This window comes from Pteropus alecto, unplaced genomic scaffold, assembly GCF_000325575.1.
Source record: "Pteropus alecto unplaced genomic scaffold, ASM32557v1 scaffold71, whole genome shotgun sequence".
Classification (NCBI taxonomy): Eukaryota; Metazoa; Chordata; class Mammalia; order Chiroptera; family Pteropodidae; genus Pteropus; species Pteropus alecto.
In genome coordinates, this window is record NW_006433024.1 from 19654272 (window position 1) to 19681166 (window position 26895).

A 26895-nucleotide genomic window follows, 5' to 3' on the forward strand; every position below is an offset into this window, starting at 1 on the left:
GACTCAGCAGCTCCTCTGCTCAGAAAAGGTAGATAGATGGGTTTGGATTGGAGGTGACAGAGAAAGGCAACAAAGGATACTATGCATTCAAGTATTTATTTTCCAAAATCCCCTCCATTTGTTTTTTCCAATATCAAAACTGTTAATAGACTATTTGTCAAACAACAGCAAAAAATCTTGTGCTAAGATTCCCAATTCTTTCCTTTCACTTCTAGTCATCTGTCTTCATGGGGATATCTAATGGGCTGCTCAAACTTAACACAACACAGACAATAGTTCTTGAATTCCAACTTCTCAAGCCTACTCTTCTCCCAGCCTCCTCCATCTCAGTACAAAGCACCACCACTGACCCAGCTGCTCAAGCCAAAAATAAAGAAGTTGGTCCCGATTCTTCTCTTACATTTCATATCCAATCCATCATTGAGTCTTGTGGACTCTACTTCTGAAAGATATCCTGGAGCCATTCACTTTTTGTCCCCTCCACCATGATCATCATAGTGCATATGTCATTTTTCAAATGAATTTTGGCCGTAGCTTTCTAAAAGATCTCTCAGAATCCGCTCTCGCCCTGCCTAAAATCCAGTCTACAGAGTGGCCAGAGTGACATTTTCCTCAACAAAAATGAAGTTTCAAACATTATAGAAATGTTGGAAGTATGGTAAAGAAACTTTTTTTATCCTGTATTATTTGAGACTAAGTTGCCGATCTGATGCTCCATGCCACACAGACTTCAGTGTGTATTTCTTCTAAACAAAGGCATTCTCCTTCATAATCACAATATAATGATCAAAATCAGGAAATAAATATTAACATTACTACCATCCAATCTTCAGGCCCCATTCTATTTTCTCCAATTGCCCTGATGATGTTATTTATAACTAAAGGCCAGTTTAGAATCATGAACTGCATTTAATTGTCATGTCTGTCAGGCTCTCTGCAGTCTAGACCAGTCCTCAGTCTTTCCTTGGATTTCTTGACCTTGACACTTTATAAAATATCCCTTAATTCACATTTGTTTGGTACTTCCTTATGATTAGATGACATTAGGAATGTCGGTAAAGCGATGCTGAATTCTCACTGGATCCTATAAGGTGGCACATGCTTTCATATTGACATATTACTGATGTTTGTTTTGATCACTTGATTAAGGTGGTGTCTGCTAGCCTTCTGTACTGTCAAACTACTCTCAGTATTTTGTATTTTTTGGCTATTTCTGTACATTTGTCTTTTAATTTTGTGAGGAGGTATTATGAAACTATGTAAACATCCGTTTCAATAAAATTTTAATTTATATGTACATGAATTTATGATAGCCTATTATTTTATTGAATCCAATAAATTTACTAAATTTTATTGTTTGTTGAGTTATAAGTCATCACTATCATTATTTATTTTGATGCTGAAACTGTCCCCCTTTCAAGCAGGGAGTCTGTTCTAGTTGGCCTCTGGGTACTTCTGACATGTCCCTATCATTCCTTGAGCCTATCTCTGCTGTCTGGCACAATAAGATGTTTCAGGATCATCTTGTACTTTCCCTGATTCAGCCCTGGAATCAGCTACTTTTCCAAGAAGCCCTCATTCCTTTTAGTAGAAAATGGTAATGGTAGTTAGAAGACAAGATGTAGGAGTGCTCACTGCTGCTGGGGTACTGCTGTTCCCAGGTCCTTTCAGTGAAAAGAGCTAGGGAATATATATATTATCTGTAACATACATTTGTGCCATATACATATACTTACATTGATATGTCTATATCTACCTATTGAAAACCATGAATTCATACTGACGCATCTAATTCTAGTCCAATATCAGAGTTCACTGTATCTGCTTTCCTCCAATATTTGCACTGCCCATCTCTGATAGTAGGAAATGTGGCTATTTTCCTTGTATTTCTTTGACCAATCCCTCTGTGTGTAACCAATCTCCCACCTCTGCCAGCAGTCCTTCCCCATACAGATGCTGACTTCTGCTTTGGCTCTGACTCCCCATTCCGAGCCACCTGCATGCTGCCCTGGCCCCTCTAACACACGTGGATATCCTCCTCATCCTGCCTGGGGTCCTAATACCATGCTGGATAGACTGTCTGCATAGACATCCTCTTCATTCTACCTGGGCTCTGACTCCCGACTGCATGTCACGCCTCCTACATAACACCGCCCCTACAAGGCTTGGGCTCTGAGACCATCACATTGGGCCACTGTGGCCCCACTACCACTCCCTTGCCACAAGGCAGATGACTACCTTGCTTTAAATGAGCTTTAGGACTAGACAGTCAGAGAAGAGGAAGAAGAGAATGATTTTTTAAAAAACATGTACCTTCTTTACTTGAAATTCTTTAATGGTTTTCTCATCACACTTAAAATAAAATCTAAACAAATTACCTTGGGGCTTTTAAAGCTCTACATGATCCACTCTCATTCTATACCACTCTCCCCCTTGCCTACTAGGCTTCAGGCATATGGGCCTTGTGTTGTTTCCTTGATTTGCCAAGCTCATTCCTATCCTAGAGCCTTATACTAGCTGTTCCCTCTGCTTGAACCCCTGACTACCAAAGTAACTACTCAGTTCCTCTCTCCTATCACCCTATTTGAGTTATATTTACACAGAAGTTACTATCACCTGACATTTTCTTGTTTACTTTTTCATCTCTGTCCACCAAAATCTATGTAAGTTCCCTGAGAGTTGATCCTTACTTACTCAATGCTGTATTTCCAGTCTCTGGTGAATGAATGGACTTATAAATAGCAAGGCTCTATAAGAGCTATATCCTATGAGGCAAGTGATGCCTAGTCCCTGTGCACTGTTTTCACCAAAGTGGTACTGAATGCTGTCTGCTTCCTTTAACACTGCGACCAGTATGTAACCATTATTCTTACAGCCTGTTTATCCAACAGTGGAATTATTTTATGGGTATTACCCCTATTACCTGTGTCAGAGCTTGGATGCTTGTGTTGATGTCACCACTGGCTACTTGGGAGATAATGAAATTGATCGTAGATGCTGTATTACTATGCATGTCATCAAAGTGTGGAGAAACAGCCCGGATTCTAGAGAGCAGAGCAAAGGGAAAAATTCAATCTTTATTACAAGATATCCCAATGAGTTGGAATTATGTAATTCCCCACTAGATCCAGGTCTTAGTAAAGAACTCCTGTCAGCCAGGTAGTAATCAGTTCTAAAAAGTTCTAATTGCACAGAGAGCTCTTTTCACATTTGCATTCTGATGATCATGAACTGCTTATCCTTAAATGAAAGAAGTTAACTTACTTGGGTTCAGGAATAAGGACCGGTTCAAAAATGTCATCCAGTTTGTGTTGAACAAGTTCTGGCATTTCACATCGGACTGTACCATTGTCATTCTCAATCTCATCTAGATCCAGCTGGAATTCTCGGCGCACCATCTGGGCTGCCTCCGGATGCCCACTCATGTTTCGAGCTTGGCTAAGGAGAGCAAAAGGAGGCTCCTGAACTAAAATACACTTCTTAACCAAAGGGCAAGAGTAGCACTGTCGGTTGCCCCAAAGCTTCAAGACAGATGTTCAACTTCTGGTTTCAGCCCCCCTGAACAATTTAAATCTTTGAGTCTAAGCAAGGGCCTTTGATGGGCAACAACACTGGTTCATGGATACTCTGAGAGCAGATAGTTTTAATTTCCACTTATAGTCCCTGCCAAATTATAAGTATTCTCGTTAGTTCACTCAAGCCAACAAACCTTGTTTTGTTATTTCAGATGGGACAGAAAATAATAAAATACACCTATATTGACTCAAAGCTCACTACTTTTGGGCAAAATTTTAAGAAAATCTGGACTGGCTGGTTCTTTTCTACCAAATTAACCAGTGTTTAAGTTTTTCCAATCATAAGCATCATTCCATGCAGTATTCAGCACGTTTTATAATTGGAGGGGCAGTCACTTCTTTTTAGGAATATTCACTCTTGTTAGGTCAGGGCCAGAATTATATCCAAGTAATAGGTATTTAAAGTTTCCAAATTCAAATTGTTCAAAATGCACTGTTGATACAACCCAAAACAGAGCTGTCTTGCTTAAAAGGCAGTATTTTGAGTCCCTAAGCCAATTCTGGGTTGCATGCATTTTACTTAGCATTATCTAAAGAAGAGAAATCTGAGCATGACTAAATAAATAACAAATTTTACCCACATGACATTGAGTTGCCACTTCTGGTAGCCAGTGGACTTTCGTGGAAGGCTGGATTCATGGGATATTTATGGACACCCTCTACCCCAGTTATAAACTCTAAGCTAATCACCCTCCAGAGGGGATGAATCCAAGTCAGAAGTTAGAAAGATATAAGAGCCCTGCTAATGAGAAATTAGCAGGCAGTACTTACATCCTATAAGTGCGATACATAATTCTGTCCACGGAAAAGCAGTGAAAGAAGGCACAAGACTATTTAGAAGTGGTTTTGAGACAAAGACAAAGACAATGAAGACTGAAGGATTAAACATTTGGTTACAAGACATTTACCCAGACACTTTGTCATGCATGATAATGGCTACAAGAACTCAAGATTATGTCACAGGATAAGCTCTGAGCACACAAGGCACAGTCCACAGAGATGTTCTCAGACAACGACCCCCACCTACATACTTGAGTTTGGAGGATATGTCCTCAGCTGGTCCCTTGCGTAGCATGTTGGCATTGGAGTTTATGCTCTGTGTGCGCTGAGGTTTCTCATCCACCTGTTTTATTGGTGCAGCAGAAGGCCTCTTTGCTGATCGCTTAATCCTTTCCTCGAGCATGCTCATATCCTTTTCAGAAAGCTGTAAAAAGAGGCCCAATTTAATTTATTAGCATACACTTCCACTATAATTAAAAACCTAATTAATTGGAGGACTCAAGACTATCCATTTTCAGATTGAAGCAAAGAGAATCTATTATGTTAGGATAAATTTACTTTCAAAACACTATCTACACATTTAAATCAACTACTGTTAAAACCTGCCTTGCTATAAGAAAACATATGAAGGAAGAACACAAAAGGAAAGGCTATTAATAACTACAAACAGAAAAGTCAAAAATTAAATGAAGTATCCTCACTTTTGCTGTGCGACCACTAGCTAGCTATGTGACTATGAGCAAGAAGCTTCACTTTTGGTCATCTGTAAAATTTCCATCTGCTTTATCTCTTTCAGTAGCCCATAATGAGGATTTAATTAGATTAATACAAGTAAAAATATATAAGCTCAGTGTAAATATAGAAGAGGTAAATGGAGTGAAGAACTGAGGTCCAGGCACAGTGGTGGCTGGCTCAAAGGAAGGAAGGAGTCGGAAGCAGAACCTAATGTGCCTGGGAGTCTGGCTCATGGCTATAGCTCCAGACTCTTTTGTTCCGACAGGTACCAATATCACATTACACATAGTGAGAACTTGTTCACCAAAAACTAAGTGCACTAACATTTACAGAGCAGATTGCCAGGTAGAACTGAAATCTCAGACTAGCTCGATGTCTTGACTCAAAAATAGTTCTCATTTCTAAAGCAAATTGCTTTGAGTAGAATGCTCAGAAAAGAAAATCTGATTTCCAATAAAACAAACCCTAAATATCTTACAATAATCAGAGACACCCTCCAGGGTTTATCTGGATTCTAGGACACACTGATAGGTTGAGTTTCATACAAAGTGGCAAAAACTCAGCAAGACTTGAGATGGCATTAAAACTGACATCTAAGGGACCTTGCAATTCACAACATGCTGACAATGTTCAAAAGAAAAATCACTTACAGTTCCAATAAGTTTGAACACCTGATCCCCATGTACATTGTATACTGTGACGATGGTGTTGAGGGCAGCATTGCGCACAGCGTTGTCACGGTCTCCTATGTGAATTGCTATCTCCTTTAAGGCTTTTCCTGGAGTTGGTTGGCAAACATTCATGCCATAGGACTCGACCAGGCACCCCAGTTCTTCCAGGCACTCTGATGGGGCAGAAAGGCTAGATTAATGAGACAATGCACATTTGGCATAGGGACATATCTTTACTAGAAACATTTCTGTTGGCATAAATTAAGGACTAAAATCTTATTCTGGCTTCACCTGGAATTTTTTACTGCCTTCCTATAAAACACACAATGAAAACAACGGTGTTAAAGCAAGTGCTTCTGGAAGAAAGGGATGCCTGTGAGTCAGATGGCCCCTGTGCACTTGATTTTGTCACCAGGGTGGTACTGAGTGGTGTCCGTATCACCTGATACTAGGGCTCCACCAGTGTGCAACTCATCACTCTCACAGTCCAAATCAGAAGGTTGGAATCAACCACACAGACACTGAAGATATTTCCTTGTTCATCTATAAATTGTTTCTTTTAGAGGTCCCTGCTGTACAGACTCATGCCTCAATTTAAATTGTTGCTTCACCTGCTCTCTGCTTTGAGTTTTTGGATTTGGTTCCTTCCATGATGAAGGGGAACATCTTGCTGGCTGGGTAGACAAGGCACATCCGGTTCAGGATGGCACGGACATCTTTACGAATGACATCCTTTGGTTCTCCAACCTAGTCAACATAATGATTAAGTGAGGCATTTTCTAGCGAAGGTCCCGCCACCCATTTTTCACTAGATCTTTAAAGAATAAGGGCATGGAAATGAGTGGGGGAAGATATCTCATAATACATGGAAAAAGGGAGAAGGAATAAAAGTAGAGGAACTGAGGTCAGCTGAAAACTTGAGCAGTCTTCCAGAGTGAGAAAAGCACATTACCTTGAGGATGAGATAGGGGATGAAGGAAGATGCTTCATTCTCAGTAAGATGATACTCCTCCTCACTTAGCAGGGTGAAGAGTAATTTTAAATATTCTAGAGCCTTCATTAGGACGCTTGTATTGGTGTCAAAAAACCGCAGGGTAAGCCACTTCAAGATAAGATCCAGGCAACCAATGACACCCTCTTTTTCGCTCTCCAAGTGCTTAAAACAAGACAAATAAGACTGCATAAAAATTTAAGTTCTATTAGGCAAGTACTTAAATTTTACTAGAGACCGAAAAGAAAATTATAGATTTTTAAGCCTCCATTTAATATCTAAAATTATAAACACAGTCATTTATTCTATCAAACAATAAGATAGTTTTATAGCTCTAAAAATAGAGAACATGGTATATTCCAGTTCCTTCTCAAGTCATGCAAACTTCTAATTATTTCACAGGGCTCAGCATTTCCACATGTATGAGACACATACACATTTATCTATTGCAAACTTACATCGACCATGACAGCAAGGGCTTTGTTATGATGCTGAAAGTCTGAGTGAAACATCTCATCCTGTAACCATTTAGCCACACAGCTAGACATCTGAGTCTTTAGTTGCTCAATGTATTCATCTCGTGGAGTAGTAAAATTCCACTTCAGCACCTGAAAAAAAAAAAACCAGCAGAGAAAAAGGGATGTAAGGTGTTCAACTGAAATAAAGTAGAGAACCCTATGTAAAGCAGCTGCAGGAATCAGCAGAATATTTTAAAATTAACAAGATTAATTTGTAATTAAATATGGATGAAAATGTACTCTTTAAGCTGTCATACCTCTGGAAGCTTAACTCTGAAAATCAACTATGAATAGAATTGTTGGCAATTCTTATTTACTAGAAAAATCAATGTTCTATTATTGTATTACATGGTGGATCCTTTAATAAAATAAGGTACAACTTTAATAAAAGAAAAATTTGAAACATTAAAATATAAAACATATATAACCAGTCTAGGAGTTTAGTACAGATACACTCACATATGTGCACAAAGGTCACCTTCAAAGACGCGTTCGGCAGTGTACTTTATAACACTGAAGGACTAGAAGCAACCTAAATGTTCGACGTAGTGGACCGAGGTTAAAGAGAGGTACATACATATGCTGTACCAATAAAAAGAATGAATGTACATATGGAATACAGATACGGAATGATCTTCAAGATATTTCAAATATTATTAAAAGAAAAAAGACACAAAACAAAGAGTACAGCATGTTCTCATTTGTGCAAAAGTAGGGCCATATATTTATACATATCTGACTGCACAGGTATGAAATATTAATATTTCTGGAGTAATACACACACAAAAAAATAGTAATAATATCCTCTCTGTGGAGGGAGACTGGAATGGGAGACATACTTTTCATACTACGCTCTGCACTTTTTGTACTGCTTGAATTTTTTTTTAAACGATGTATACAATAAAAAAAATTTTAACTACCTAATAAAACCAAAACGACGTCAAAAGAGAAATGATTAAACTAGCTGTATATAGTCAGCAATCTGTCTTTTAAGGTATCAGGTACAAGATAGATTAAAGAAGTAGCTTGCTACATATATAAAGTTGATTAAAATCAATTAATACTTTCCATTCTTTGATTCTAAAAATTAAAACAACTTCTATTTGGAGGAAAAATAGGCAATAGTTCCATTCTGTAGTTTCTTCTGTAGGAATTAATGCTCCCATAGTCTTAGCGAAACAAGACATAACTTATAAGCAAAAGATTCAGTTAATTATTAGATATTTCTCAATAATATGAATTCCAGACAGCAAAATTATTCTCGATCATAAAACAAAACAAAAACAACTCTTGAGGAGTCTTATTCCTTCCTTACCTTTAATCCCTTTTCATCTTTCATTCTTTGCTCCTTTCCATTTGGAACAACAATAAAAATAGGACCAGATTTATCTTCATCCTCTTTTAAGCTGGTTTTGCTCGGCACTTTCTTTCCTTGTGCACTCTACAAGCCACGGTTCAAGGTACATTGGTTAGAGAGGCTACTGCTCCTTGAGAATATGATGTTGCTGCCTAGTAAAAGGGCACTACACTAACCAGAGGACCTCTCTACATTATATTCCACACGAAAGAAACAGATGAGCCATAGAATCCTGCACTTACTACATTTCTGTACAGGTTTTCTAGAAATGTTTCTAATAATGTTCTTATGTAACTGTTGGTTAGTCCTTGAACTGGCATGTAATGTAGTTGGAAAAGCTCTATTATCTTTCATTGGTCTGGGTCACGGGCTATTTTTGTTTATTGGATAGTTTTCTTTCTTGAGATTTTTAACACTATTTATAGCTAGCTTTCCATATTAATGACATTTTGAATAGTATTCATACATTTCACATCACTTAGTTGAGAAAGCTTTTCCCTTTCTCTCCATATAGAATACACCTCTATCACAGGACTATAACTGTAGACCCTCTGAACCTGTTTCTAGAGAAAGTTGCTAGAAACATTTAAAATACTTAAGTTATTACAGTGGTTCTTAAAAATAATCTAAGATTTAGAATCTTTGTATCAGATGGAAAGAAAATAATGAACACTCCATATATATAATATTTGAATTTCACTACTGGATCTATTGCTATAAATGCAGCAAGAGTCCACTATTCTAGTAGGCCAGAATTTCTTTCCACTTTTAACACTGAAGTCATTCAGTTAAAACAAATATGAGGTCATATGTGAAACTGCTTTATAAACTGCAAAGGACTGAAAAAAAAAGTATGGCATTAAGAACAAAGTCAAAAATATTTCATAGCACTTGTGATCAAAGTACTAAAATAAGTCCTTGTTAAATTTGGGATGAGGACAGGGAGGAGAAGAGAAAAAAACAGCTTCATTGGTTAGTTTGGAAGATAATTACCCATTTAAATTAACTCGCTGAGTTAAAGGGCCCATGTGTAGGGGAGGAAAACAAAGAATTGTAGTATCAGACCAACGGCCACAGAGCACCCATTCTATAATGAGCATATAACAGTAAATGTGCTAGGTAATAAACAGTTTCCACTCTGATGTTTTTTCATCAGTTACATGCAGTTAAATGAAATAGTTTTCTCTATTTATATTTGCTATGAATTTACTATTTATTGCTTAGTTCTACAATTTTTTGGTAATTATTAAATAATCATTACTCAATACAGTGACAAGCTTTGAATCTTGATATAAAAACTGATAATTTGCTGTGATTAAAAAATTTAAGAGAAAAGATACCCATGGAAATATTTAAAATTGAGTATTTGAACATATTTCTTTAAATTGTCCAACTCTGCATGTATGCTAAACGGATTGGTGATAAGTCTCATTGGTGTGGTGACTGAATGTCTTTGTAAACTAATCAGAACACCTTTTGATGACTTAACTGTGCTAAATTTAAAGGAAGTTAATTACCCTCCTTTTCTCAAATCAAAATCAGCCAAGGTGATGATTCTGTCTGAGCTACATATGATTTCCTTCTCTCTTCACTACTGTAAATCTTCCCCCAAAGATCTGCATGACAGAAATCATGACAACACCTCTTGAGAGCAGGATATCTCTGTTTGGGGGCCTTATTAAAAAATTAGCCTCAAAATCTTATGTGTGTGTGTGTATATATATATGTATACATATATACTTTAAAATTTGATATGAAGAGTAGTAATTTTCTTTCTTTATGTTTCCTAGAATGACTCAGTGTATAAAACACACTTAAAAGTAATTCTACGTCTAAGTATGCAGAGCTAACATACCTTTGCTTTAGAGGAAACTCCTACAGTTTTGGCCTTTTTCAGATCAGGCTTGGGTTCTACAGTGCTGGAAACAGAATCTTCAACAGGTGCTTTGAGAAAAAAAGCATGTACTATAAATATAAACTCTGAAATCTCTTTATTCTAGGTAGGTTAAATATATAATAATGAGAAAACCTGCAATTTTAAATGTGTCAATTTATAAAGTCGGTTAGATTTTTTTCCCCAATCTTTTTTCTTCCTGAATTCCTCTTTAAGCATAACCTCAATCAATTAATTCAATAAATCTACACCTGCTTTACCAATATTTAAACTGCAGTTTTAAAACTATTTTCTAAACAGCAGTTAAAAAAAACCTTTTTGCCAGATTGATACTTCAAGGGTAGGGCTTGTCATCTTGGATACTCAGTATTTACTACAGAGCAAGATCTCAATGTTACAATTAAATATATACTTTGATACCAATAATTTTACACATGTAAAATTTTGAATATTATAGTATCAACAATTTCTATCCCACTAAGCAGAATAATATTATATAAGCCTAGAAGAGAAGTGGTTACTATTTAGAATTTTATTTTACATAATGAAATTTTAACATCAGGATGAAGAAATCAAGAATTTTCCCTTAAAAATGATTAGCAAATATTAGAATGGATGAGTAAACCACCAAAATCAGAAGAACTCATTTGGGAATGAGTAAGTAGTAGAGTTCTATGCCGGTTCAGGAACTTGTTGGCTGTCTGGGTTTGTTGAAGTCACTTAACCTTTTGTGTTTCCTTATCTGTTAGTAATGGGGATTAAGCTAGATGGTCCCAATTCTTCCTCTAATTATAATATCCAATAACAGAAAACAGTTGTGGAAACCTTCAAAATAGGATGGAACACTCACTTTCTGGAGTATTTCAATGTGCTACTCCCAAATTCCTTTTTGGACTTGGAAATCAAATGAATCGTCTTTGTACCCTCAGTACAGTTCCTGGCATAAGATAGGTAATTTGACAAATAAGAGATGGAGGGAGGGCTTGGGATCTGAGCTATGAGGAAATGTGATAAAAAATGAAGGCTGGATTTCTTTTAGAGTTCCCTTGGGCTATTTCCTTCCCCTTTAACAGTCTCGAAATAGAGTTACCTGAGGCAGCCTGGAATTTGGCTGGAGCTGACCCTCCCACTGGTTTGGAAGTTGCTTTAGCAGGTGCAGCGGGCTTGGCTGGCATGTTAGCTTTGGCTTTCTCTAGCATGGCCAATACCTGATCTTTAGAAGTTGGCTATGGAGACAATATAACAGAAGTGAGAGGCCACATAAATGATACACTCATGCTATGCTTACTAACATATCCCCTGTCAAACAAATCCTTGAGGTCCCAGTTTTGAAATACCAGTGAAGTAAGGGAGGCAGCACACAGTACAAGAGAAATAACACACATTATGAAGTCACGCTTAATTAGCTACCATTCTAGAAGGCCACGAATTTCACTCCTGCAGAGTCAACATGTTCTTGAGAAGTTCTACACTGCTAAATATTTTATTTTTGCTCTCAATAGGATTTCAAATTTAAACTCCAAGGACATAATATGGTCTTTTGTCTATATAAATTCATGTTCAATATTTTTCCAATGGCTTTTAACAATAGCAGCAGCAGCAAAAAGGTGTAGTACCTTTAGTTTCCCCGTAGCTTTAGCCATTTTCTCATATCCTAAATGCATCATGAAGAATGGCAAGGCATCTTGGGCCTTCTTTCGCACATCTCCATTGCGATCCTCTAGGCAGGAGTAGAGATGGGGAACACACAGGATAAGGTCTGTGGGGGTGGAACGAAGAGTTGGTAGTTTCTCAGCCAACCAGCCCAGAAGCTGCCAAAAGAAACAAAGACTGGTTACACACTTCAAGTGGAAAATTGTTATTATTTATGACCTCAGGCTTAATGATTCTATCAGTACCAAACACTGAATTAGTTCTTACACTACAACTTTCCAATATGAAATCAGTATTTTCATTAAGAACTGTGCTATGTAAATATATGCAAAGATGACAACCTTAAAATAGGGACACAGTTCTTTGAACCATACTTGGGCATTAAATTATAAAGTTTTAATAGTTCTTAATGTACTTTAAAGATGAAAAACTCTCATTTATCTTGTTTTCTTTAAATTCAAGAACTATTCAACTAGAAAGGCACAAAACCTTTATTTGATCAGAAGATGAGAATTTCTATCAGGACTTCTGTTTTCAGCCTTACAGTGAGGTTTTCTCTATACCTCTAAAATAATTTTCTATCTATATTTTTGAATTTTATTGAGATTAGATTCCTGTGCAGTTCTAAGAAATAATACAGAGAGATCCCATGCACCTTTTATTTAGTTTCCTCTAATAAGTAGCACTTTATAAAACTATAGTATCACAACCAGTAATATTGATATTGAAAAAGCCACTGATGTTATTCAGATTGTCCCTGCTTTAATTGTTCTCATTTGTGTGTGTACATTCCATACAATTTTATCACATGTATGTTAATACATCTGCCACCAGTCATGATTTTGAACAGTTCCATTGTAAGAACCCCCATGTTGCCCCTTTTAAAACCACACTCATTTATTTCTCTCTTCCTTTGCTCCTCCCTAATCTCTGTAACTACTAATTGTTTTCCACTTTAAAAATTTTGTCATTTCAAACATGTTTTGTATTAATGGAATCATACAATATGTAACTGGGATTGGTTTTGATTACTCAGCATAATTCCTTAGAGACTCATCTAAATTGTTCTATGTATTAATGATTTCTTTTACTGCTAAATAGTATTACCCATATGGACATACAACAGTTTAACCACTCACCTGTTGAAGGATATCTGGGCTGTTATGAGTTTTTTTGGCTATTATGAATGAAGCCCTATAAACATCTGTGTATAGGATTTTGTGTAAACACAAATTTTTATTTTCTGGAATAAATGCCCAATTACTGGGTCATACAGAAATTGCATGCTGAGTTTTATATGAAACTGCCAAACTGTTTTCCAGAGTGGCTGTACCATTTTATATTTCCACCAGCAGTGTTGTTTCTCAACAGCCTTGCCAGCATTTGATGTTATTACAATTTTTTAATTTAGTAATTCTAATAGGTGAGTAGAGATATTTTATTGTAGCTTTAATTTGCATTTCCCTGATAACAATGTTGAAACATTTTTCATGGGCTTATTTGCCAGCTGCATCCTCTTCAGTGAAATGTCTATTCACATCTTTTGCTCATTTTCTAATTAGACTTTTTTTTTAACTGTTGAGTTTTGACAATTCTTTATATATACTGTATAACACTTCTTTATCAGATATAGTGCACAAATATTCTCTCACTCTGTAGCCTTGTCTACCTTCTTCACATGGTCCTTTGTAGAGTTAAAGATTTTACTTTTGATGAGGTCCATTTTAACAATTTTTCCTTTGATGGATTGTGGTTTTAGTGTCAATCTAAGAATTATCTGCTTGCAGAATTTCTATATCCTCAACATTTTCTCCTATGTTATCTTCAAAGGTCTATAGTTTTATGTTCAATATTTAAGTCCATGATCCATTTTGAGTTGATTTTTATATAAGATTATTGAGAGGTTTATTTTTTGGTCTATGGATGTCCAGAATCAATTGTTGAAAGACTCTCCTTCTTCCATTGAATTAATTTGGTAACTGTCAGAAATTAGTTGATTATATTTGTGTGGGTCTGTTTCTGGATTCCCTCTTAAGTTCCACTGATCTGTGTCCTATCTCCCTGTATCAATGTCTTGATTACTTACATTAGGATTATGGTAGCTTTAATATATGTTAGAGTGACTCTGTTTTTTTTTCGTCGAGACTTTTAACTAGAATATAAAATTTAGAATATGCTTGTCTTTGTCTATAAAAAAAAGTGCTGCCATTTTGACTTTTTTTTTCTTTAGGTGAGGCAACCCTTGGTTGACCTCACAGATTGCAAGGACCTTGTCAGCTTACAATCTCTTATTTTTTAATTTTTTACACTTACAGCACCTGGTCTTCCTAGGTGGTCTCCCATCCAAGTACTAACCAGGACCAACCCTGCTTAGCTTCCAAGACCAGATGAGATCGGGCTTGTTCAGAGTAGCACGGCCTACACATTACTTTGGTGAGAACTGACATCTCTACGGCATTGAGTCTAATCCATGAACATGGCATGTCTCTCCATCTTTTTGGGTCTTCCTTGAATTCCTTCATCAGCGTTCTGTTATCTTCAGTATACGTATTCTGTATTTGTTTTGTAAAATGTATATCTAAGGATTTTATTTTCTTTAGAGTGATTGTAAATGGTATTGTTTTTAATTTTGATTCCTGCATGTTCATTGGAATTTAAGGAAATGTGACTAATTTTTGTGTATTGATTTTATATCCTGCAATCTTATTGAACTCGATTAGTTCTAGGAGTTTATTTGTAGATTCCTTGTGATTTTCTATGTAGACAGTCATGTTTTCTGCAATTACGGATAGTTTATATTTTTCTAATTTGTATTACTTTCTTTTTTGTGCCTTACTGCAGTGACTAGAACTTCCAACCCTATGCTGAATAACAGTAGTGAAAGTGGACATTGTTGCCTTGATCCTGACCTTAGGGGGAAAGCATCCAGGCTTTTACCATTAAGTATGATGATATCTGCAGAGGTTTTGTAGGCGCTCTTTATCAAGCTGAGGTAATTCTCTTCTATTATTAACTAGCTGTGAGCCTTTATTATGAATAGGTGTTGGATTTTCTCAAATCTTTTTATGTCAATTGATATGATCTTATGATTTTTCTTCTTTAGCCTATTGGTATGATGGATTATGCTGATGGATTTGTGAATGTTAACTGTACTTTAATGGTCGAATTAAAACCTCTTATTTCACTATTTAAGAGTGCAAGAAAAGAGAAAATTTCACAAAAAGGCTAGTTCTTTAAAAAGTCTTATTGGTAAAAAAGTATATGAAAGAAGGAAAAAAGCACATAAATACAACAGCTCCTTGAATTTGGTTTATTAACTGTTTTATAATAAAACACATTCTGTCCATGCATGTATATTTATTAGGTAGGTCTAAGCCTCTAAAAAGGTAAAAGACACAAGCAAAGCACGTGTATTTGTAGTACTAACCTCTTGCCTCAGGAAAGGATTTTCCTTTTTGAGCTCTTCAGAAAGATCTTCTCCCTCCAGCCATTCCTTCATGCCTGTCTGTTCTGCCCAAGCATTCACAGTCGCTAAGGCAGCAGCTCGAACATTGTTCTGAATTGAAGAGAGAATTAGTAGATAACATCAACTAGGTTTAGAGGTAAGAAATAAAAAGCTTGTTATTTTGTGAACAATGGAGGTTTCTCTTAGGTCCACATGAACATACTTGGAACCATTTTCTTTGAAATATAATCTAGTTGAACAGTTGTATTTATTAAATCTCCAAATTAAAGTAAAAACATAAAACTTCAAATTATAAAGATCTTGTACTGTTAATTAGGCAAAACAGTGACCTAGGTTGGCAAAAATATTATGTAAGAGGAATAAACTCTTAGGTATTGTTTCCTGAATCTCTGGAGGCTTTTATGTCTATGATTATCTGCTAAAGGATGTAATTTTATATGCTGGAGAACTGATAATGGTTATGACTTGCTCTAACATTTAAGTTTTCATATTAGTTTGCATTCATAGAATAAGAAGGACTTATTGACATAAACAATATTAAAATAATCCATTTCCTCCATTAAATGAATCACACAAAAATAGAGAGACATTCAAATATTCAATCTAGGCCTAAATATAACAGGCCTGCAACATTTAATGAGACAAATTCTAGGACTGTGAAACTGCCAATATCTTACTGAAGTAGAAGATTCTGCTGTGGCAGTTCAGGGAAAAGGGTAGACATGATCTGAAAATTCATATATTTATTCACTCTTTATACCAATACTTTTAACAATGATGTCATAATTATAATAGCAACCATTTTTTGAGCGCATACTATATGAAACAGGTGCAGGTACTTTATGTACAGACTCTTTTTTAATTCTGAAAGAATGGAAATTCACAGATAAAACAAATGAATCTCAAAAGATAAATAACTTATTTAAGGGTCACAAAACTAATAAGTGATATATCTGGTCACATTAATACTCTCTGGGACAGAAAAATGTTTACTATTTTCCTCCTAATAGTCTCTTCTCTACAAAGCTTATAAACTGTTTACATGTATTCTTACATATAAGAAAAGAGAATTATTCTTAGCCCCAGAGTGTGGCTGCCTTATTCCAGAATGGAGCTGTAGTGAAGAGTCAGGTTTACCTTGCTGTCTCCAAGGACTGTGATGATAGGGATGCCTAAGTTCTTCACATGTTGCTTGATGTTTGGGCCCATGGCTACTGCCAACTGCTGGAGGATATTCAACGTCTGCTGCACCTGCATAGAAAGAGCCAACACTTTAAGTTATGAGCAAGCTGTGTACAGAGTTTTATAAGTCTGTTATGTAGTCAATGCATTAGGAAGTTACTGGTGCACTTAAAAGACAGGAAATCAGCTCTTTATGTTATTCTAATCAGCTTATGAATAATTTTTAGGCGGTGGCCTTTTTATCATCAGCTCATAAAATGGGGTATTAGAATTTTAGACCAAAGATTATACTGCTTTCTAACTTTAAAGTAAAGCCTAAGTATTAGAAGATTATACTGCTTTCTAACTTTATACTGCTTTCTAACTTTAAAGTAAAGCCTAGTTTAAGAAAATCCTGACATAGATTATACTGCTTTCTAACTTTAAAGTAAAGCCTAGTTTAAGAAAATCCTGACATAAGAATCCAAATTTACAAATTAGAAATTAAGCATGGTTATGTGTATTACAAGTGGTTTTATATAAAGATATTTAATATGAGTCTTATAAAAAGGAAATCTGAGATTCATGAAAATTTGATTAATAAACCTGCTGTCTACCAAACATATCTTGAGGCACACTTAAGAAATTAAAGAAAGTTATTTCTACTTCAAAGCAAATAAAGTGACCACTGATTTTTTTGCTGGTGATGATGACACTGAAAAGCAACCTCCTGCAGGAGGATGAGGAGAGAGAAAAAGAACAAGCATATGTTCTACGTACCAAGATTTTATTTGAATCATTGAGTCGACCCTTCAAGGCAGTTGGAAGTTCACCTATATTTGGTTGGATAAATTTTGCTTCATTGATAATACCTGCCACTTCATCTAGGCCTTCTTTCCTGATCTTCCAATTTTTGTCACCAATCTTAGACACCAGCTCTGAAGTGATTTTATCACTGAAAAAACAAAAGAGCGATCCCTTAATCCCAGACTCCTAAAAAAAATGATGATGTCACAGAAATACCGACTGAGAAAGAGAAGGCACCATATGAATTTAGTACAATAAATCAAATAAACCATTTCCAGCAAGCCTACCTGATTTCTGTCCTTGGTAAAAGATCTACAACATCATTGCCCCCATCATCTGGCTCATCTCCTTCTTCTCCTTCATCTGTACCACTTGTGGTGTGTTTGGAAATCCCTCTGGTTGGAGCGGGTGGGCTTTGTCCCTGCATCTACACAAAAACAAATAAACCAATGAGGATAATGAACTTGAAGAATATGAGAGCAAATAAGTTAGAGAAAGGTGCTTGTGTCAAATTTTCATATTCCTTCACAATACTTAATATTTACAAAGTACCTGTCTTAATTCCTATTTAGATTTCAATTTTGACACTATATGGCAAAAGATACTTTTATACAAACCTGTTAGAATCTAACTTCTCAATCATGAAGCTGTCTTTTGACTTGTGTGCCCAAGACAATACAGAGCAAGTCCATCAAAACTTAGCAATTTCTATTAGAAAGTTTATTCAAGGAGGTTCAAGATTTTTTATTTAAAAATTTTTAAATGTTACATTTAATTAAAAATTTTTAAATGTATGTTTTGAATAGATCATACATTCAAAATGTTTGAAGTTCCCAAGGAACAAAGGATATAAAGAGGAAACTCTCCCATCCTATACCAGAGCCACCCTGTTCTCTTCCACACATAGTCATCAATTTCTTAGGAACTCTTCCTGGGGAGACTGTATGCATATAAAAGCAAATACATATTCTTCATTCCAAAGGGTTAAAAGTTTAAACAACTAATATGAGCTTTCTCAAGTCTACCAATAGATTGTGTAATTTGTGGAATCCTTACCTTCTCAAATTCTGCATCTATTTGGGATAGGAGGGCAGGCTTCTCGTCCTCAAAGAACATTCGCAAAGAGGGACCAACATACAGGTACATCACACCAAGCAGGGTGATGGCAGAAGTCCTCACAGCCTGGTGGAAAGAACAAAAATAATTTTCCAAATCAGAGCAGAACCACAGAGATGGCTGTACTGTTCCTATACATGCCGTATGTACTCACTGGGTTTGTCGCAGCGAGAGCTGTCTTCACATTGCTAATGAAAGCTTTCACATTCAATCTAGAAGAAATAACATTTAGAATTAAAAATAAAACCCTCAAAACACTCAATAGAGTTTTATAAAGCCAGACTCTAGAACTGGCTCCCTTTGGCTATGTCCCCAGAATATCATCTCTTTTCTTTCTACACTCACTTTATTTAAAGTGAGCTTTAAACACTATCTATAATGACAATTACTCCTAAATCCCATGCTGACTTCTCTCCTGAACTTGATTCAGATATCCAACTGTCTTTGTGACACTTCCATTTGTATGTCTAGAAGATGTCACCCTATACCTATTAAAACCCCAACCCCCAAACATGTTCTCCCCACAGTTTTTCCCACCTCAGTAAAGAGACACAGCATCCTTCAAATTGTCCAGGCCATCCCTGACTCCTCTCTTTTATGCCCAATATCCTGCTCAGTTCCACTTTCAGAACATATTCTGAGTCATACCACTACCATCCTTACAAAGTATGTCCAAGCCACGATAATTTCTTGAAAGGATTATTCCAATAACCTACTAAGTAGTCTCTTGCTTTTGCCTTTGATCCTGTTCTAACTATAGTCAGAATGATCCTATTACTCTTGTGTTCAAAATCCTCTCTCATGGTTTCCAGCTTATTCAAAACTTAGAGGCCCTACATGACTTGGCCCCCTGTTCTTTTCTCTGATCTTATTTCCTACCACTCCCTACCCCCTCACTTATTCTACTCCAGCTACATTCTGAAGAACAATAATTCCTTGCTATTTTTAAGTGTTTCCTACCACTTGCTGCTATTCCCTTGGTCTAGAATGTTCTTCTCCTAGACTATCACAGCTAGTTCCCTCAGGTCCTAAAGGTCTCAAACTTCATTGTTTGAAGAAGTACTCTTATTTTATTCTATAGAAAATTAACACCATCCTAACCATTACTAGGTGTTACCACCTGACTCCTTATTCTGTATTTTTATTCTGTTGTTCTTATACCTTTTATTGTTTACTGTCAACTCCCTTACTCAAATATAAGTCCCATGAAAGCCGGAATTTAATCTTGTTCATGATGTATTCCCAGGGCCTGGAACAAATGACCAAGTATCATAGGTGCTCATATATAATTGCTGAATAAATGAATTAAGATCATGGATAAAGAAAAAAACAGAAAAATATTCACCTGGCTTTTATGTTATGCCAAGAGATTAGTCCTACATTAAAGACTATGTAATTAAGAAAGGATTATAATAATACCCTCAACTATGGGAGGACACTATAGATACTGACATAACAAATAATTCTTTGCTTGAATGACACTTGAATGATATCTTCTTCGGAAGTATTTCTTCATTTGGTAGAACTCAGAACACCGCTTTACAAGATATTAAGAGGCACCTTGTAAAAAGCAGCATGATACAGAGAAGGCGACACAGCATGGCAGTTATAATATTCTCTCCTAGAACCAGAATGTCTGCATTCAAATTTTGGCTTTCCCACGTCCTAGCTGTGACTTGGGCAGATTACTTAAGCTTTCTGTGCCCTAGTTTACTCATCTATAACATAAAGATAACAATACCTCACATGGTTTTTATGAGGATTAAATCAAATGAATTATTATTTAGAAAGTGCTTGGCATAAAATTAGCTCTATAAAATTTTGTTAAATAAAACAAACCCAAAGATTGAGAAACACTGGGTTAAACAAAGTTAAATAAGCTTCTCTGTTGGCATGTCCTCTGAGAGCCTTTAATTCATCAATGTGCACTATAGGTCTCTAAACAAATGTGATTATATGTAATAATTTCCAAATGTTATTTGACCAGAAATCCTTGGAATTGGCTTTTCTGTGGCACAGTTAATAACATTTGAGAAAAAACAACTTAAAGAATGCTAATGTTAGTGGATATCAAAATGAAGGAGCACAGGCCGATATAGATGGTCCTTGACTTATGATGGTTTGATTTTTTTACTTTATAATGGTGCAAAAGATATACACATTCTTAATTACATGAGCTATTCAATAGTTTGTTAAAAAATAGGCTTCGTGTTAGATGACTTTGCCCAACTAGAGGATAACCGTGCCCAACTGAGCACGGTTAAGGTAGTCTAGGCTAAGCTTTGATATATAGTAGATTAGATGTATTAAATGCATTTTTGATATTTTCAATGTACGATAAGTTTATCAGGATGTAATTCATCGTAAGTCAAAGAGCAACTATACAGACTTTTGAGAAACAAACATAGTTTTTGTTTTATATAAATTAGATAACCCAGCTCTGGCTTTTTAGAAATTAAGCAGAAATAGCTACAATATAATCACCAGTTAAAGACTAGCGAAACATTTAATTATTTTGTATTGGATTTTTCTGACTTACCCAGAAAAACCAAATTCTTTTATTGCATTTGACAGCCAGTTCAGAGTTTCTGATTGATTCTTGGGATTCTTTTGTGAGAAGGCCATTGACATAACCTAGAGCAGGAGAAAAAAAAAAATCTGTGTTTTCTCTCATATTTCTCATAGAAATATAGCATGACACTAAGGCAGAAGTAGATTAAGCATAGTTTTTCCGATACTAAAACAATTGCAAGAATGCTTTTAGGAATAAAATATTTAACTTATACAAGAAAATGAGGTAAGTGACAGTAGTATAATAGCATTCTAGACTGTTTACAACTTTTCCTTAGTGAATACTCTGGATTATAATGTCTTAAGAGAAAATTACTCTCATCTTTATTATTCTTTTTTTTCTTTTTTTAATTTTTATATTTCAATTAGAGTTGACATTCAATATTATTTTACATTAGTTCTAGGTGTTCAGAACTGTGGTTAGACATTTATATAATTTATAAAGTGATCTGCCTATATTACAATACTCTTGATTTAAACAGAGTTTAATTACCAGGTAATAATGTATCATTAAAAGTAAAAATAAAAACAGTATCAAAAATGGCTTTACTTGAGAAGACAAGAACTAAAGCTTAATTAGTAACCTTAAATTAAAATTTGGGAAAAAACCGGGAAAACTTAGGTAAAGAGACCTCTGTGTCACTGACCTGCTCAGCTGTCCATGGCAACATACAAGCTTCGGCTATTGCTGTCATAGCTTCTTTTGCATTGTTCCCACATTTCACATCTCCAATCTTGTCTACAAGGCCATCCAAGACAATCTGAGCGGAAGTTTTTGAAAAATTTCCCTTCTGGGCAATCAAAGCAACTATGTGAAGCTTCATCTGCATCACCTGAACAAGGATACAGTTATTATAAAGCTATGAGTAAGCCAAAGACATTTATTTATGTACTTATTTTTACAGCAGCTTGAAGATACAACACAGTTAAGGACAACTGAGAACATGAGCAAACTAAAATCAGAACTTTAAACAAAGATACGAAATAATTTTTGTCCTTGGTTATTGAGTAAAGTAGCTAAGTGACAGCTGAGAGGAAAAAAAACAAATTATTCAATGTTTTGAAATATTAACAATGTTACAACATGAAAAGTTCATGAATTGAAAATATTAATTTCTATATTCTCCTCTTCATGATTATTACCAAAAAGTACTGAATACACATCTTGAAATACCTAATAAATGACCATACTAACTATAGAACTCAGAGTGCCTACTAGAGTTGCCCACAAAAAACTATAACCCTTATGTACACACACACAAACAGAACTTGAGAGATTTAAAGAACTTGTAGGTTTTTAAGTGGAAGAATGAAAGAAGCTGGGGAAAACGATTTCATGAGGTTAATGTAATGACAGATGTTTGTGACTTGGGACCCTATTACCCATACATATTTCCCTTTGTCCTTGTTTGAATATTTAAATAACAAATGTTGGCAAGGACAGAGAGAAATTGGAACTTTTTGCTTTGCTGGTTTGAATACAAAATGGTGCAAAAACTTTGGAAAACAGTTTGGCAGTTCCTCAAAAAAAGTTAAACATAAAGTTACCATGTGACTCAGCAATTCAACTTCTAGGTATATACCCAAGAGAATTAAAAACATGTTCACACAAAAAAGTGTACACATATGTTCACTGTAACATTAGTCACAATAGCCAAAGAGTAGAAACAAGGCAAATGCCCATCAACTTATGACTGGGTAAATAAAATGTTGTATATCCATACAATAGGATATTATTTACCAATTGATAAATGCTACAACATAGATGAACAGTGAAATATCATTCTAACAGCTAGACAACAAAAGGCCACATATTGTTTCATTTTATTTATATGAAATGTCTAGAAGTACTCCATACAGACAGAAAGGAGATTAATAGTTGCCAGGGACTTGGGGTGGGGACTTGGGGAGGAATAAAGAGTGACTGCTGATGGGTATAGGGTTTCTTTTTGGAGTGACAAAAATATTCTAAAATTATATGGTGGCAGGAGTTGCATAACTATGTGACCATACTAAAACTCGCTGTATTGTACACTTTAAATTGGTGAGTTTTACACTCTCAATAAAGTTGTTATAAAGGGAAAAAATATATATATAAAAAAAATAAAATTATCCCTTGTTATAGATCGAACACATGGGCATGTTAGCTCAAATCAGGTGTGCTTCTTTCACCTATCTGAGAAACTGCACAAAGGGGAGTTTTAAAAATGGTGTGAGGGGAAGAGGGCAGCCTTTGTGGAACAGGATGGTATGGATGAGGTGATGTAACACAGTGCTAATGGAACACAGTGTGTGAGGAAGCTAAGGATCCTAAAGAGGGAAGAGGTGGCAGAAGAGAAGCAAAAAAGAGACTAGCAGGATGCCAAAAATAGACCTGATACATTTAAAAAATTTTCTTTGCATGTGGTCTCTGTTTATGTAGAAGAAGAAAAGGAAACACTTTCCTTGTTTTCCTTCTTGTATCACTTTCCTATGCTTTCCTTTACACCTAATTTTTTAGACTAAATAATAGTACTGCTAAATTTCATCTCTATTATCAGTTAATTAGTTAAACAGACTATGTGGTAATTTTTCATTGGCAATTTAAAGACTGCATTTATTTTTTATCCAAACAAATAAGAAGCTATCTCACTATTTACTCCTCTTTTAAATATGTAAAGGTTAGAGTAGAGGACTTCTAGGCCTAAATAATGAGAATATGCACGTATATACATTACACAAACAACATATATTCATTCATTTAAAATTGGATGATACATTGGCTGAGTGATTAAAAAATAAAAAGCTAAAAATCATTTGCAAAACTACACTTCTCTGTTACTCCACAGAATGATGTAATGGAAATTATTTCAATAAAAGACATTACATCTTCAATTTAAAAATACCTGAAAATTAGTTTCCTTCCATCCAGGTTTCTTGGCCAGCATTCTCACTAATGCCTGGCATGGCATTTCAGTTCGGTCCATTAGTTCAACAGCCTTGAAGTAAAACCAGAGAATAAGAGTTAAGGGTAATGATTAGTTCCAAAGGAACAATATTGACCAAAATCAAGTAGTGGTTACCTCTGAAGAAGGAGAGAAATGGAATGAATAGGGTTATAGAGGGAGCTTATAGAATTTCTGTTACAAAGTTTTGTTTCTTAAGTTAGATGTTTGGTGTATAATTATTATATTAATACCATTGAAACTTTTTTTTTTCACATTTTAGGAATTCACAGTTCACCAGCTCAAAGAAAAGTAATAGTAACACAGTTTTCATTTGCCTAGGAGTGTGGCAGAAACTACCTAATTTGACTTTCTTAAAATCACAGCAAAGTATCATAGGTTAGAAATGGTTAAGTATTAAATTTCAAAGATGCACAAACTCAGGTTTAAACTTGACATGTGGCAGTTGCAGGACTTGCAGCCAGGCCTCCTGCCTCAAGTCCCAGTGCTCTTCTGGTTTCTCTGCACCTCTCCTCATTAGGATCACAGAGTATAAACTAAAATGAACTGCCAGGCACCTTTTCTGCAACAAAGACTTTTGAGAAGAGCTTCTCATACTAAGTGATAATGTCTGCTCTTCCAAGAATCATGACGCCAAAGAGGGAAACAGAACTGGATGAGGGGTGGTTCAGGTAGTAAGATCTGTTTGCCTAATAATATTAATGAACAAATACCATAATGTTAAAATTGATCCAAACCTTGTAATTCAGAATAAATCTAATTTTCTTAAGTACTAAATTATGAGCTTATAGAAACCACAGGAAGCAGGTGTTGAAAGATAAACCTATGAAGCTAAAAAAACAAACAAAAAACCCCACCTAATCCTTAGGTGTTAATATGTTCACTGGTTATAAAACACAGCAATCAGGACAAGGCCTTCATTTGTCAATTTCACCACTTCTATATAATGTAGTTTTCTTTCCCACTCGACTCATCCTTATGTATCTACCTTTTGGAACTCTTCCATACAGGCCAGCCTTTCCTTCCAGTTACTGCTGTCTAGAAGCTGTATACAGGTAGCAGGCAGGACAGCTGAAGCTTTTTCTTCACATACTTCTATCTGTAAGATACAAAAATATTAAAATTAAAAAATTGCTTAGGGAAACAGATGCTAAGAATGTAAAAATACCTCAGAGAAAACTAAAAGAACACTCCTATAGGTATGCTATAGTATCTGAGGCTTCTATTTTACTACAATGAAGGGGAAGTCTAAGGCAGTTTCAAAGAGCTAAGAAGTATCAATTAACTATGTGCTGTAGAACTCAGCAAAGAACAAACTCAAATCTTCTCATAGGTATTGCCTTTCCATGGTTTTGCGGGTCTGAGGCATACTGTATAATACTGACCGAGAGCTCAGGCTCCACTATTTCTTTGGTCTCCAATCCTTTCTTGTTCTTGGTTCCGGCACTCCCTGTGCCTCCTGGTGCAGTTGGTTTCCCCTTCTTAGGTGGCCCGCCAGCCTAAAAGCAATTAAAAAGAATTATATCACTTCAGGATTTAGAACAGTGGTTCTTAAATTTCTGGGGCCCCTCTTGATTAAAATGAGGGATCACTGTAACTACGCACAGTGACAGATGTTAACTAGACTTCTGTGGTGACTATTTCAAAATATATACAAATATCAAATCATTATGTTGCACACATGAAACTAATATAATGTTGCATGCCAATTATATCTCAGTAAAAAAAAATTTAAATAAGGGATCATTCAACCAACAAAAAACCCACAACAACATATTTTTGGTGCCCACAGAATTTAGCAGTTTCAAAGGCAGACAGACCTGAAGATCCCATTTTAAGAACCTCTAAACTCAGAACAAGCTACTGAGGTAAATGAAAGAAAAATGATGGACTGGAATTATATATTACACTTACAGATTAAGAATTAATATTTGATGCCTCTAAAGCTTTCTTATAAGAGTAAAGGACAATTTCTAAGTTATAGCATTTACTCACTACTTAATCACAAGGTACTCCAGTTACAGAAGAGTAAGTGTTCCAGTTATGCTGAAGATGGCCATCTCACGGAATCTTTTTATTGTTGTAGTAATTTTTCAGTTAACTTGCTTGGGTTTACCAAGTACATAATCATATAATCTACAAAAGCAATAATTTTGCTTTTTCCTTCCTCATACACCTCTTACTTTATTCTTTTAATTACAGAGCATTAGTAAGCGATAATGGTACCGGCAGACATTGTTCTACTTCTCACGTGAATAGGAATACTTCTAGTATTTCATCATTAAGTATGGTGTTGACTTTTGGTTTGCTATGTTTACTGCTATCTGTAGATCTCTGTCTCTCTAGACTTAATTATGTCAAAGTGTTCATCCATTTCTATGTGGTTAAGAATTTTTATCAAGAAGAGATGTTAAATTTTACTATACTTCTCAGTGTCTGAAATTAGATTTCTTGTCATCTATAAATTTAGTAAATTTTCTAATATTAATATTGAAGCATCCTTGCAATCCTGGAATAAACTTCAGTTGGTCATATTTTTACTGTACCCACTGGATTCTATATATGAATATTCTATTTAAACATCTTGATTTAAACTTATTTCACCCAGTTTTGAAAGGTCACACAAGAAAATGGCAGTTTATCACAAGGTACACA

General features: G+C 35.5%; 1 protein-coding gene, 1 non-coding gene and 1 pseudogene across 3 annotated transcripts in view; all 3 read right to left on the reverse strand.

The window, feature by feature from the left end:
* The window catches only part of CKAP5 (cytoskeleton associated protein 5), an 87554-nt gene that overhangs the window by 14286 nt on the left and 46373 nt on the right, over nt 1–26895 (reverse strand). For both annotated transcript variants that reach the window (XM_006908096.3, XM_025044071.1), the window contains exons 14-35: nt 25626–25739; nt 25229–25339; nt 24181–24273; nt 21943–22128; nt 21264–21358; nt 18879–18936; nt 18665–18790; nt 17896–18035; nt 17582–17756; nt 16778–16891; nt 15602–15730; nt 12138–12332; nt 11612–11747; nt 10483–10571; nt 8586–8711; nt 7211–7360; nt 6714–6917; nt 6373–6508; nt 5741–5934; nt 4607–4779; nt 3265–3438; nt 2924–3044 (exon numbers count right to left, since the gene is read on the reverse strand). In XM_006908096.3, the coding sequence (XP_006908158.1) occupies nt 2924–3044; nt 3265–3438; nt 4607–4779; nt 5741–5934; nt 6373–6508; nt 6714–6917; nt 7211–7360; nt 8586–8711; nt 10483–10571; nt 11612–11747; nt 12138–12332; nt 15602–15730; nt 16778–16891; nt 17582–17756; nt 17896–18035; nt 18665–18790; nt 18879–18936; nt 21264–21358; nt 21943–22128; nt 24181–24273; nt 25229–25339; nt 25626–25739 (3039 nt within the window). The remainder of the gene's footprint in view (nt 1–2923; nt 3045–3264; nt 3439–4606; nt 4780–5740; nt 5935–6372; nt 6509–6713; nt 6918–7210; nt 7361–8585; nt 8712–10482; nt 10572–11611; nt 11748–12137; nt 12333–15601; nt 15731–16777; nt 16892–17581; nt 17757–17895; nt 18036–18664; nt 18791–18878; nt 18937–21263; nt 21359–21942; nt 22129–24180; nt 24274–25228; nt 25340–25625; nt 25740–26895) is intronic.
* Nucleotides 6136–6246, reverse strand: LOC112476736. Its single transcript, XR_003045194.1, has one exon. It is a non-coding gene; the product is annotated as a small nucleolar RNA SNORD67 (small nucleolar RNA).
* LOC112476701 lies at nt 14481–14600 on the reverse strand (annotated as a pseudogene).